This window comes from Meleagris gallopavo, chromosome 2, assembly GCF_000146605.3.
Source record: "Meleagris gallopavo isolate NT-WF06-2002-E0010 breed Aviagen turkey brand Nicholas breeding stock chromosome 2, Turkey_5.1, whole genome shotgun sequence".
In the NCBI taxonomy this organism is placed as follows: domain Eukaryota; kingdom Metazoa; phylum Chordata; class Aves; order Galliformes; family Phasianidae; genus Meleagris; species Meleagris gallopavo.
In genome coordinates, this window is record NC_015012.2 from 19498388 (window position 1) to 19512061 (window position 13674).

Genomic DNA, 13674 nt, shown 5'->3' on the forward strand with positions numbered 1-13674 from the left:
GATAATTTGAGTAGTCAAAATGTCCAGTGTGTATCATGTGTTGTAAACCCTTAGATAATTCATGCCAATGTTTTGCAGATTATCACAATTTTGTTTCTCATTTTAATAAGATACGAAGTGATTATGAAAAGATCTTGCTTTTCTTGAATGCTTTCTTTTCTGTTGAGTATATTAGGAAGCTTCACCTTTACCTGTTTTCTTTTTTTTTTTTTTAAGAGACCCTGATATCCTTGTGTTGTGTTCTCTTCTAAGTGCAGCAATCCATTCTTTTTCACTTCAACTTTATACGAGAGTATTCTCATGCCATGATCAATCTTGTTCTGAGAAGTTTGTTGTTGTTGTTTTTAAATAACTTACTAGGCTAAATTTAGGATCTTAAATATCTTAAATGCATCGAATCTGGTTTAAATATTTCTGGAGTGCAGAGAGCTGATTGTATAAGTTTGTTATAGTTCAGGTAATTGATTTATTGTTTGCTATTGATGTGCTGAATAATATTAATACAGACTGGGAATCTATTATTTAGGAAAACCTTGTGATATTCTGCATAATGTAGTAGTATTTAGAGATAGATACGCCTTTTTGGATATATTAGTTTCTCTCATGTGACAATAAATCAATAAATACCTGGTGCTCAGGTAATTTTTCTGAATATACATGGACATTTTGCTGATTTTATATATAAGGAGAACAAGGCAGTAATGAAGTTTTCAAACATTACAGAACTGGACACGAGTGATATTGCCTTCTTCAGGAAGGTATATGAAACAAGGGGTGTTAAATGGCAGCTCTTGGGTCACATAGCTCAGTTATATTCTGGGTGCTGACTCGGGGTTTCCTGATTTTTGAATCTCTTGATTTTTGCCAGGGAAGGGAAGAAGAAAAAAAAAAGAAAAAAGCTATCACTCTGTAAGTGAAGGGAGAAAGTACTACTAATACATCAAATCTTATCAAATGACTTTAAACTTATCTTAGCTTTCTTTTCACCAAGGTTTGCTGTAAATCTTTCTTATTAGCGAGTAGCAAGACTGTTGTCCTTGCTATAAGGAGAAGATTGATTTACTGTATTCATATGGAACCTGCAGAGTCCTATGAGTATGCAATAATGAATTAGAGTCCTGTACATCTTACTTCTGTGTAATACTTCAGAAGACCTTATACTCTGGAATGTGCTAAGAAAGTCCGTATGATAGAAACTTATAAATGGATGTGTCTTCTGCACAGAATAACAGCATAAAAAATCTTTTAGTATGTGCAGTATTCTTATTCTTCAAATACTCTAATTGATTGTTCGTTGGACTCAGTCAGCCAAAAGTGGAGAGAAACTTTGCACAGACATCATTAGTTTTTCTCCATTTAAAGATTAATCATGAAGAGCTCTGGCTCTTTAATTCTGTAATTTGTATATTTAATGGGCTGCTGCAGAATCTATGACAGTAATTAGCATAGCCTGAAAACTCATTAATACGCAACAACATGATTAATGCAGCATTAATGCAAACATGACTGAAGTTATTTGGGTTATGTAGTAAGAAGATTAAAGCTAAAATGTCCTGTTTGTTTTACCAGTAGTGGGTACAATGGGATAGCAAGCAAAATAAGAAAAAAAACAGGTATCAAATTAGTCCTTTTAGTATAAAAAAAGACGCTCATTTCTCAATAAGAGGATTTAGGTTTTCAGTTGATGGCTTCCACAAGAAGTGCAACTTATTACAGCCTTTCAGTCATTATGTATCGTTATGTTTGTTCAACCTTCGGTTTAACTTATTTTTTTCTCAATTTGAGAAAGGATATACATTAAAAAAAATAAGTCTTCGAATTGTCATTCTCTAACATAAACTTTTGCAAAATATGGATTTTCTTTGAAAGACTTTATTTTAAAAACAATTGTTTTCCAGCTTCTCCTGTTGTTACCATCATCATAAAAGAATAATCTGCTGACCTGAGATAGGAAATTCCAGTTATAGTTTAGAAAAACTGATTTTTGTGCTTGCATGTACATGTCAGCATATATCTATATATTTTGAATTTCTACTAAAAAAGGAAACAACTTAATAATGGATAGAATTATTAACTCAGGCTAATACTTATATGGACAAGCCTCAGAAGTATTTTCTAATATGTTAAGATAATGGTAGGATGTGGAGCCTATTCCTCTGCCAAGCACAATAAAACACGGACTCATTTGGAAGTGCACTTCCCAGTTTTTCTGAACTAAATACCCAGATCTCTTTATATTATGAAGGATTTGTCCAGGAAATGTGTTATCCGAGCTTTTTCATCTCCTCCAAGGCCATTGTCAATTATGTGGAGATCTTGTTTTAATAGTGATCCATTTTTATAAGGCCTCCTTCATTACTTTTTTAAAATGTAGTTTCTAATAGGAAATATACTTTAAACTGTATTTTAACTATGATGATGATGTAACAAGTCACAATAAACAAATAAATACTAATTGAATAGAAGTATATAGTAGCATAAAAGGTGATGTAGTTTCACAAAATATAGATAACTGGAACCAGAATTGAACAATTTATTGAATTGATTTCCAGTTACCAAAGTGTTTCACTCATCCCTACTCCAGTTAAAAAGAAATTATTTTACAGTTTCTGTGGGAAAATTTACTTCAATTAGGCAAAAGCATTTATATGCAGTCTTCATGTTAAATTAGTGCTTAAAGCTTGTCAGCCTGAGGGAGTGCTGAGAGCCTAGTGCTTCAGTCAAACCTTATATACAATTTCTATGATTTTTAGGTGTCGTTATGTACGCATAAAGCTGTAGTAAACATAGAAGTATAACTTTATTTGCCAACAGGTTTCAACAGATTCCTGTTCATTTCTTTGGAATGTACATTTATGGAAATACAAGTGGAGCATCTTAGTGAATTTGCACTGAAAAAGCATGCACTTCACAAATTATACAAGACTGAATTCTAATAGTGATTTGTAACGTTCCCTCGATTATTAGGCTTTTATATGGTTGTACTTTTGCATTTTGGACAGGCTTGTTAATGTGTTTTTGTATATGTTTTTGTATTATGAGACTGAGCCTTGTATTTAGCGTGTCTAAAAACTTAGACTGGTTGGCTCCTTTTAGCTGGGTTTTGAATGTCTAGTTGTAAAGAAATGTACATTACAGGTGCTTTTAGCTGAGTGCATTTGTCAAAGATTAGTTTTAAACTCACTTTTCTGAAAATCTCTTATATTATTGTAGAAGATGTCTACAATTACCTACCTTCAATTACCTTTGTCTGTAGTCTTCCCTTATCTCCTCCACCTATTTTTTTAAAAAATCAAATATATATTTTTTAATTCTGTGAATGTTTTTGCATTTTTGAAATAGTAGACACAAGCTGTTGAGAAACTTTCTTGCAAAATCTATCCCAGATATAATGGAAATTTTGTTTTCTGGTGATCCATTTTGGTCTTCAAGTTCTGTGAAACCACATTTTGAAAAGAAATCTTTCTGTGATCAGGTTAAATAAGATCCATTTTCATGGTCAATAAAGCAAAAAAAAGTACTGAAAATGAATTGTATACACCTAATTATTACAAATCTCAGACAGAATTTCCAGATTTGTTTTGAGTCTGGAATCCAGTCTGGATGGACTTGAGAATCATAGAAAGACTTGAGTTGGAAGGGACCTTATAGTTCCATCCCCCCTGCTGTGAGCATGGTTGCAAAGAGCTAGATTAGACTGTCTGGAACCCATCAAGACTCACCTTGAATACCTCCAGGGATGGAGCATCCTCAGCTTCTCCGGTTAGCCTGTTCCAGTGCCTTACCGTCCTCTGAGTGGACAGTTTATTCCTAACATTTAGCCTAAACTTCTCCTGTTTCAGTTTAAATCCATTCCCCCATCTTATCACTATCTACTTGTGTAAAATTTTGTCCCCTTCCTGCTTGTAAGATTTTTTCATGCTCTGGGAGATCACAATGAGATCTACCTGAAGCCTTCTCTTTCTCCTAGCTAAACAGTCCCAACTCCCTCAGCCTTTCATAGGAGAAGCGCTCCAGCCTTTTGACCATTTCCTTGGCCATCCTCTGGACCCACTTGAACAACATCACATCCTTCTTGTGTTGGAACCCTCAGGCCTGGACACAGTACTTCTGATGGGACCTGAGAAATCTTTTCACAGATACGTATACATACACATTTCTGTTAAAAGTATTGTTTTCACAAGTTTTCATATTCCAATGAAAAATAGGTTTTAGAATAATCCAATAATCCTTAAAGTGCATTTGTTCAATTTGTTCCCCTGTACTTTTTTTTTTTTGCAGCTGGTATTTTTTTCTCAGCTAGTTTGCAAAATTTGCATAATATTATCAGTGAGTCACTGACTCTCATAGTATCTAGTTTCTCCATTCATTTACGAAATACAACAAAATACTAATATTGAGGCATAAAATACTTCGAGCTGGGTTGTCCGAATTCCTTATCTCATGAGAGACTCCAAAGATACTAGCGTTTAAAGAAGTAAAATGATACTCTGAATAATGTAATAGGCAACAAATGAAGTTAGAATTTGCAGCATGGACCGTGAATGAAAAAGGTGATTCCTGACTCATCAAAACTTTATACGAAGCTATGGCAGCTCTGTAGGTAGGAATTAAGGTTTGTAAACCTCTTCAGTATCCAAAGAAGAGAGCTCCCATAAAACATTTGTGAACTTCAAGAAATACCACAATATTACTGTTGTGAACTATATAATTTGTTTTCTGATGCTTGACATTATAAAATATTGATGTTTTTGCAGAAACTCAATTATGTTCTTTGCAGTTGTCCTTCTGAATTAGGAGTGGGAAGGGATCCTTCAGACTTCAGAAATATTTTTTGTCAGCTTGACAAAAAATACTGACAACTTGTTAAATTAATTGCGCTTCACAATGCTGCGATTATAGACCATCATCAGTCTCTGCCCCTCAGCCGATAGTGATACTGATGGAACCTCAAAGAACAGCAGTTCTCTTTCCTTAAACGTGGCTCATACTACTCATTGATTTTTTTTATTTGCTGTACATTAATTTACAGCATATAAGTATACAATTGCTTTTTTTTTTTTTTGCAAGTATGCTAATTGCATGACCGATTTTCCATTTTCTCAGAATGTTTCATGCATGTGTATGCATCATATGTTATCTTTCCTAAAATAGTTTATGTGAAGTGGCGTCAAAGGATATTTCTCATAGGTATTGGTAACTAAAAGGCATGATCTACTATGAATGGGGAAGGTTATGAAATGGATAATCTCAGGAACGGAACCAGTTTGGTACTCAGCACTGGTGAGGCCTCACCTCAAGTACTGTGTTTAGTTTTGCGCACTTCAGTACAGAAAGGACATTGAGGTGCTGGAGCAGGTCCAAAAAAGGGTAACAAGGCTTGTGAAGGTCTTGGAAAATATGCCTTATGAGGAGCAACTAAAGGAACTAGGACTGTTAAGTCTGGGGAAAAGGAGGCTGAGGGGAGACCTTATTGCTTTCTTCAAATATCTGAAAGGTGCTTGCAGCGAGAGCGGGGCTGGTGTCTTCTCACTGGTGGCAGGTGACAGGACAAGGGAAAATGGCCTTAAGTTGTGCTAGGGTAAGTTTCAGTTTGATATCAGGAAAAACTTCTTTACAGAAAGAGTTGTTAAGCACTGGAATAGGCTCCCCAGGGAGGCATCCCCTGGATGTGTTTAAAAACCTTTTGGATGCGGTGCTCAGGGACATGATTTAGCAGAGGATTGTTAGTCAGGATAGTATTACCTGGGTTGTGGTTGGACTTGATGATCTTCAAGGTCTTTTCCAACCTGAGCAATTCTATGAATGTACATCAAAATTATGATTGTTTTCTGTATAGCTTCTGTCTACAAGAAAAACTTTCATCCCTTATTGTTTTTGGCCTGATAGAAATTAGTGAAATGTATTTGAAAAGACCTAGTTTGGTCTAAAACCCAATAAATTACACTGTTTTGTAGAAAACGTTTTACACAGAAACATTATGGAATTGTATAGTATATGAATGAAGTAACATGAAAATATTACTGGCAAATTTCTGGATATAGTAACGATGTTGTTTTCTCCTTTTCTCACTGCTTTCTTCTTAGTCACCCAACAAGTTTGTGATTTTACAACATACTACTTTCTTATTGGAGCCATTAATGAGCTCTAGAAATCTTTTTGCTCCATATTTTTTCACTTCCCAGCTGCTGAAATGAAAAGAGAGAAAAAGAAAGTAGAAATGTAACAATGCAGGAAAAATGTAAGGACTGTGTCACCCAGTATTTCCTCAAGTAATTATCTGTGTTTTTTTGTTTTTTTGTTTTTTGAAGTAGAGTGTTTGTTCTATATTATACATTTGAAGTTGAGAGAAAAGGCAGATGTTTCTGTTGCTGCCTTTTTTATTTTGCAAATTGTTCGTAGAGTAAAAATATGTATCCAACATAGACTCAGATATCCAGTTTTGCTTATTAAAAATGTTGTGCCAAATTAGGCATATGGATTTTTAATTTTCTTATTCCTATAAGGTGAGTTTCATGGAGATGGCTTAAAAGGAAGGTATTCCGGTGGTGGTTATCCAACACTTGTTTATTCATGACTATACTTGTCGAAAATGGATACATAATTATGAGTTGTTTCATTAATGTGTTCTTAGATTTTTAGTGAGTATGTTGCAGAAAACTATATTTAGAAGTTCTTTGGTGTGGTATTTGATATTTTATTTGTAGTCGTAAAGAACAAAAATATGTTTTATTCTATGCCATTTGAATGACGTTTCATGTGCTGATGCAATGTTTTATCAGAAACCAAATGGAAACTATTGATAATAATCTGGAAATTTTTTAAGTATAGGTCATTTATTATTTCTTGGGATACTTCTAGTTTTGTTAAAACTAGTTCTTTTCCAAGTATTCTTTTTTAAATCAGGTACCATCATGTAGATATATTTACACCTGATATGCATACTCAATATATGCATACACAAATTAGAGAGCTTAGTATCAAAAAACATTACTCTTCTTAGAAACACTTCAGTTTAGTAACCTCATTTCTGCTTTAGTGATAGGAGTCTTAAGGGACAGGTTGAAATCCACATCTGAAACTGCCTGTTGATCAAATATTAGATCAGGATCCTAGTATTTGAATTCTTTCCTTAAGAAAGGAATTGCCTACTCACATGAGTAATGGTTAAATCATTTTTTTTTGTGGATGAGTAAGGGCTCTGAAATCACAGAACTTTCTCTCAAAGGCTGATTCAGAATGGGTTATGAGAATTTCTCCTACAGTTACTGAAAGGGCTTTAAAAGAGACAGAACTCCCATGCCAAGGTTTTAGTTTGCCACTTCACTGCTGTTTTTAAATTGATCTTCTGTTTATAGTTACACTATCATAATGTGTAAGAACTATTTTACTTATTAACTATTTGCTTCTCTTTCTAACCAGGTATTAAAGTAAAATTTAAAACCAAGGAACCTGATGGTTTAATATTTTTCTCTGCTTCACCTGGAAATCAAGAGGAATATATTGCACTTCAACTGAGGAGTGGGCGTCCTTACTTTCTTTTTGATCCACAGGTACAACAAAAACCAAGATCATATAAGAATAGCTATATTATATATTCTGGTAGTTTTTTTTACCTGCTTATCTATTTATTTATTTAAAATGAGTCAAGTTAACTGTCTCTTCAGAACCAATGAACATTTAAATAATAAATCCATGCTCATTTTTTGTTACATTAGCTACTATTTACAACTTTATTTTTACACTTCATGGTGTTTTTTGTCAGTACCACCAAACACCACTATAAGGTACCAAGACTTCAATTAGATGGAAGTATTTTTTGTATTGGCAAAAAGTCTCTTCCAGCACTAATGACTGTTAGAAAAGACAGAAGTAATCAAGGAAATGTTATAAAATAAATTCCACAAAATGAAATTAAAAAAAAAAAAAGACTGTATTCCTTTTGTATTTTTGGGTATTTTCTGTTTTTTCTAACATACAAAAAATGTATTTTCCTGTGAATTATGAATTGGAGAGAGCTTAAACCTAAATCTTTATTCATCTTTCATGTTTTTAAGCTTGTCTTTTCTAGTGGCTATTCTTAAGAATAAATGAAAGTTAGAACTACAATTATTGGAAAATGCTTTATGTAAGCTACTTATTTTTGATTTGAGTGATCAGCAGCTCTGAAACTTTAAGCCCATCCATCTTCTACCACACATCCTTCTTTTCTTCCTGTTCTCCCTTCTGCTGGATTCTCTTCCCCTCCTACTGGCTTACTCCTTCCTGTTCATTGGGAAGCACGGACTGATGGAGCCATGATCTGCAGCTTGGGGTTGCATTTTCTCCAGTGGAGGTGGTCGTTTCTAAGGTTTTATCAAAAGGACAAGAGAGATCAGGCTTTTGATGATATATTTGTACTGGAGTTTTAATACTGTAATTTTATCATTTATTAATATTGCAGTGTCCAGAGATTCCTGTTTGGATTAAGGTTGAATTGTAGCTGTTGTAGTAGGAGCACGCATACATAGAAGTTTATTCTTATGGATTTAGGTCCCATAACAATTGCTTTACTGCATCCTGGAAATGACAGCTCTAATTAGCCACCTAGGGTCTTCACACAGTGCATGAACAATCTGGCCTATAACAGATCCAGGAAAACCTGCAGTCAGGAGTTCTTTGTCCTCATTTGCCATGTAACTAGAGGCAAATATTGAAAGAAAAAACAGAGATCTTATGTGCTCAAGGATTCAAACTAGATTCACAAAGGTGTTAAGCATCTAAATCTTGCTAATTTGTTAAATTTATAGCACTATTCTTTAGATGCTCTACTTGGATTTGTAGAGACAAACCTAGACATAGTAAAAGAAAAATATTTTTGTTATGGTAATGCATATTTACCTAAAAGAGAGTATATAAATATTCCTGGCCTTGTGCTTAATTCTGCACCTTCACTAAATCTATGTAGCATTTGGAAAGAATCATAGAATGGCTAGAGTTAGAAGAGACCTCAAACATCACCAAGTTTCACTGCTGTGAGCAGTGTTGTTATCCATTAAATTAGGCACTCGACCATGTTGCCCAGGGCCCCATCCAGCCTAGCCCTGAACACCTCCAGGGATGGGGCATCTGCAGCTTCTCTGGACAGCCTGTTCCAGCACCTCATCACCACCTCATGTAATCTGAACGTCTCCTCTTTTAGTTTAAAATCATTCCCTCTTATTCTATCACTACCTACTCATGTGAAAAGTTGATTTCCCTCCTGTTTATAAGTTCTCTTTAAGTGTTGAAGGCCATAGTGAGATCTTCCTAGAGCTGCCTCTAGACTGAACAAGCCCAGCTCCCTCAGCCTGTCCTCAAAGGAGGTGTGCTCAAACCCTCTGAGCGTCTTTGTGGTCCTACTCTGATCTGCTCCAAAAGCTCCTCATCGTTCTTGTGCTGGGGGGTGAAGACCTGGATGCAGTACTCCAGATGAGATCCCACAAGAGCAGAGTAGAGAGGGGCAATCACAGCTGTTGCCCTGTCTGCCGTCCCTCTTTTGATGCAGCCCAGGATACTGTTGGCATTTCAGGTTGCAAGCGCACACTGATGGTTCATGTCAAGCTTTTCATCTACCAAATCCCCTGAGTCCTTCTTGGCAGAGCTGCTCTCAGTGTTCTTCTCCTATTCTTAACATAGATCTGGGTCTCTAAGAATGCCATATCTGCCTTGTTCAAAGACTTTATTGCATCCCTATTACTACCAAGCATGCTATAGTGCAGTATTTTATGTGACTGCATCAAAATATAGCAATTCTATGGCCAATTAATGCAACAAAGGTTTTCACTGTCAGTGGCAACTAATGAGTTCCTAGGTAGCAGTCAAATTTCTTGTTTGTTTTATATTATTAAACCTAATCCTGTTTCAGTGTGCCAGCCCTTAACATTCTTCTTGCAATTATATTCAAATCTTTTTACATATTAACAAAGCTTTCCAAGTTTGTGTCCTCAGCAAGTTTTGTAGGATAACCCTGCTTTTTGAGCTATAGCCCCTTAGGAAATGGTAATGATTGAACTTTGAGGATTTTTATTAAATAACCTTTCTCCAGCTCAGTTGTTTCTTTCTGAATATAATTGACTGTTGTCATCTCTTCTGCCTTCCTATTCACACAACAGGTCCCTGTAAGTTTTTGAATGTAGCTGCTTACTATTTGCTCTTCCTATCCTGTGAGGTCAGATATGTTCTGTAGCACCAATTCTTATTCCTTCATTAGTGTATCAGTTTGCATTTGTATGCAAATATTTTAATTGTTTCTTATAGACACAGTGTGTGGTTTGCTAATCAGGTTATATGATTATTTTCTCTAATTATGGTTGTGATACATATAACAAACACTTAGGGCCCTGCCTTTAAACACTTCCATTAAAAACTTCAAAAGTTCTTTTTCATCTGTGTCTGCTGCTCTTTATCCATATCAACTTGGCATAATATTCTGTGCTCCACTCCAGCTGCATCCTGTCATAGGTTAATTATTTTTACCTCAGTCCCTTTCAGGATTCTTGTATGTATCTTTACTTGTGGTGAATAGTGCATTATTTCTTTGCTGTACCTGCATTGAGGATAGTCCTGCCAGATCTTCCTAGTCAGGAATCTTCAGGTACTTTAATGTCTTCCTTCTCTAATTTTGTGAATTTCAGTTATTTTTCTTCCTGTCCATTTGTACTTCTCTAAGCTTTATGTACACCATTACTCATCTGTTGTCTGACCCTCTCTTTTGTCCCCATTTCATGTTGTCTGGCTGCTCTTTTTTCCTTTCTTATTGCTTTACTGTCATTCTTTACTTGTTTCTACTCGTTCTCCAGGAGGCATGAGGTTTTTTTGTGCTAATTGACCTCCTCCTTGGTCTTGTCTGCACAGTCACATTGTTCATAGATCTTCCTCCAAGCTTGGTGTTTCTGCAAATCTTCAACTGTCTGTGGAGTCTTTAATGCTCTCCCATCTGATTTTATAGTTATCTGTCATAGGTTACAGGTCATTTGTTCTATATTTTTCCCAGGGAAGCACTGAATATTTTATACAAAGTGAAATCACTAACAGTGGAAATTTAAGGCTAATCTTAATGACATTTTTCTTTAGTGACTAGGACAATCTTCTGAGGACAGAATTTCAGGATTCTGCTCCTGGTACTGGGAGAATTGAATCCAGCTCTCCCTTCAGAAGTTGATACATTCACTAAACTTATCAGCAATGTAACAGTTACTTTTGTCTGTTTGTTGAAAGGTCAAAGTAGTAGAACGCAGTCTGAGAGTTAGCTTTTATTCCCAAGTAAAAAGGAAAATGGAGAATACTGAGTTATGAATCTTGACTGTGCTTTGCTTCTTGCCACTGGCAAAACTTCAGTACTTTTGCATTTTTTCAGTGACAAAAATTTGGATATTGAAAAAACCTACTGGTAGACTTACTTCTGGACTTTGCCACCTAGCCAATAGCTTTGAAAATCCATATTTGTGGTCTTTGTAAGTCTTTTCATGAACAGCACAGAGAACCGCAGAGATTCCAATTTATCTACATACTACTGAGACGTGCTAAAAAATGAAGACAGTATATGGCTCGACAAAGTAATCCAAATTTGGTTCCCCATGTGTGATTTTAAAAAAGTAAAACAACACATTTCACGACAAGGTATTTGAGTGTAAACACAATCACTCAGATGGTTCTGGATAAAATGTCACACAGAAGAGGCCTTCAATGCAGTACAATCTGAATCCTGAATTCAGTTTTTTTCCTTCTTTTTTTTCCCCTGAAACTAAACACAGGTTAGCACATATGGTTGTGTGGTCTCAGATTGAATTCATTACAAATAAACGTGGTTTCTGATGTATAAAACTATTAATGCTCTAGACTGTTGCCAAACATAATATGAAGAACCACTTATTCAGACACCTGATCTTTAGAATGCAGCATCGTTTGTAACAATTTTAACGCTAACTAAGTACACTTTGATGAGACAGCATTTAATAAAATGCTCATTAATTTCATCATTAGCAAGGGTATGCTAAGAAGTAAGCCAGTTTCTTATGTCACGCCCAATTAGCATCCCATGCTAGTAATCCCATTAGTATTGTTGAATTCACTAATGGAAAAACTAATGGGCATGCTACTAGGGCACATTAATTGGGCATGACACCAGTTCTGGTTTTAATTATTAAACTACGATAATGAAATGTGTGTTTGTAAAATATTAAAATGTTGAAATAGAGGAGAAGACAATAAAAAATAGTACATGAAAATGTAAGTGTTAGTATATAAGGATATATGGCTTTGAATTATTGTCATGGGATTGAGGCCTAGTGCACCAACTATTTCAGTACTAAGATGTTATCTGAGTGGAATGAGAAACATGCTGTGTAAATGTTCACGGAAAATGATTTTTTTCTGTAACTTAGTACACGTGTACACATCATATGTATTCTCATACATAGCACAGTCCCCAATTAAAAATACAGCACATAATGCATACAGTACTAAATATCTCTGTGATGAGAAGCAATTTCTCTTAAATGCACACCGTTTTCGGTGCAAAACACAATATTCCAACAGTGTCACTTTAGTATTAATGCAATAAGTCATTGTTTTTATCAACAAGTTTTCTTCATATGTACAATTCAGTCTTTCTTCCAGAAAGTACTAGAAGATCTGGAAACAATTTCTGAGCTGTTTAATTTGGAAAAAAATTTGGAAAATTTTAGCAAATTCTAGAAATTGCTTTTGTGAAGCTTAAGCTACAAAGTAACTACAAAGATTGCATTTCTTTGATATTAAACATTCTTTGTGCCATGTAATGCTTTACCATTCACTCATGACTTGATGCATATGACAATTCTATTTTGTGAATTCAGCTGCATAATACTGAGTTACCACATGGTGAAAATATGATATAAAGATCTGAGGCAATATTACTGGAATTCTTGAAAAGCTGAACAAAGTTTGAATATAAATCCCATGTCAATTCTTGAAGGAAGTTATTTTATTTTCATTGCAGCACAAATTTTTACTTTGTTTTGATGGTTTATAGTCTTGAGATTTGGTTTGACATCCGCCTCTATGACTTTCCTCTTACTCAGCAATTCAGAAAAGATGTATTTGATTTTTGTCATGGAAATCTCTAAATTTACCCCCTCATCTCATTGTACTCTTTTGTTTTAATAAAACCAGGGTAAAAAGAAGAATATTTTTAATAGTCTGTACTTAAACAAGCTTGTACTATAGAAGCATCCTAAGTAATTATCTTCTAGGTTTTTTTTGTTGTGCTGGACCTTGTGGTGTGACCTTTTCTTTCACAAATGCACTATACCTTCTCACTCAAAAACTCTGTTTCTTTTGATACCAAGTTAATAGGAAATAACACGCTTTCTCTTAATGCTGTATGAATGCTCCTGTGTTTTGAGTCACCTCCAGTAAATACGCTCTGCAATCAATGATCCTGATATGAAGATGCTTTCTGTGGACTGCATGTTGAATCATGTTTCTCAAACCACAGAAACCAATGAAGTAGTTAAATAGAGTCTTATAAAAAAAAATCAGAAACCTCAGTGACATGACCCTCAATATTTGTGTCTCATCCTCTTTTTCATCAGGGGAACAACACACAGTTTTCTATTTTTGATAGAAACTGAACTAGGTCCTTCATCTCTTATTTATTTGAGAAAGTTAATT

The 13674-nt window shown here is 34.9% G+C and overlaps 1 protein-coding gene across 1 annotated transcript in view; it reads left to right on the top strand.

Moving 5' to 3' along the window:
• USH2A (usherin) overlaps positions 1-13674 on the top strand; it is a 395196-nt gene that overhangs the window by 139384 nt on the left and 242138 nt on the right. The window contains 1 exon segment of the mRNA XM_019612664.2: positions 7423-7553. Coding sequence (XP_019468209.1) covers positions 7423-7553 — 131 coding nt within the window.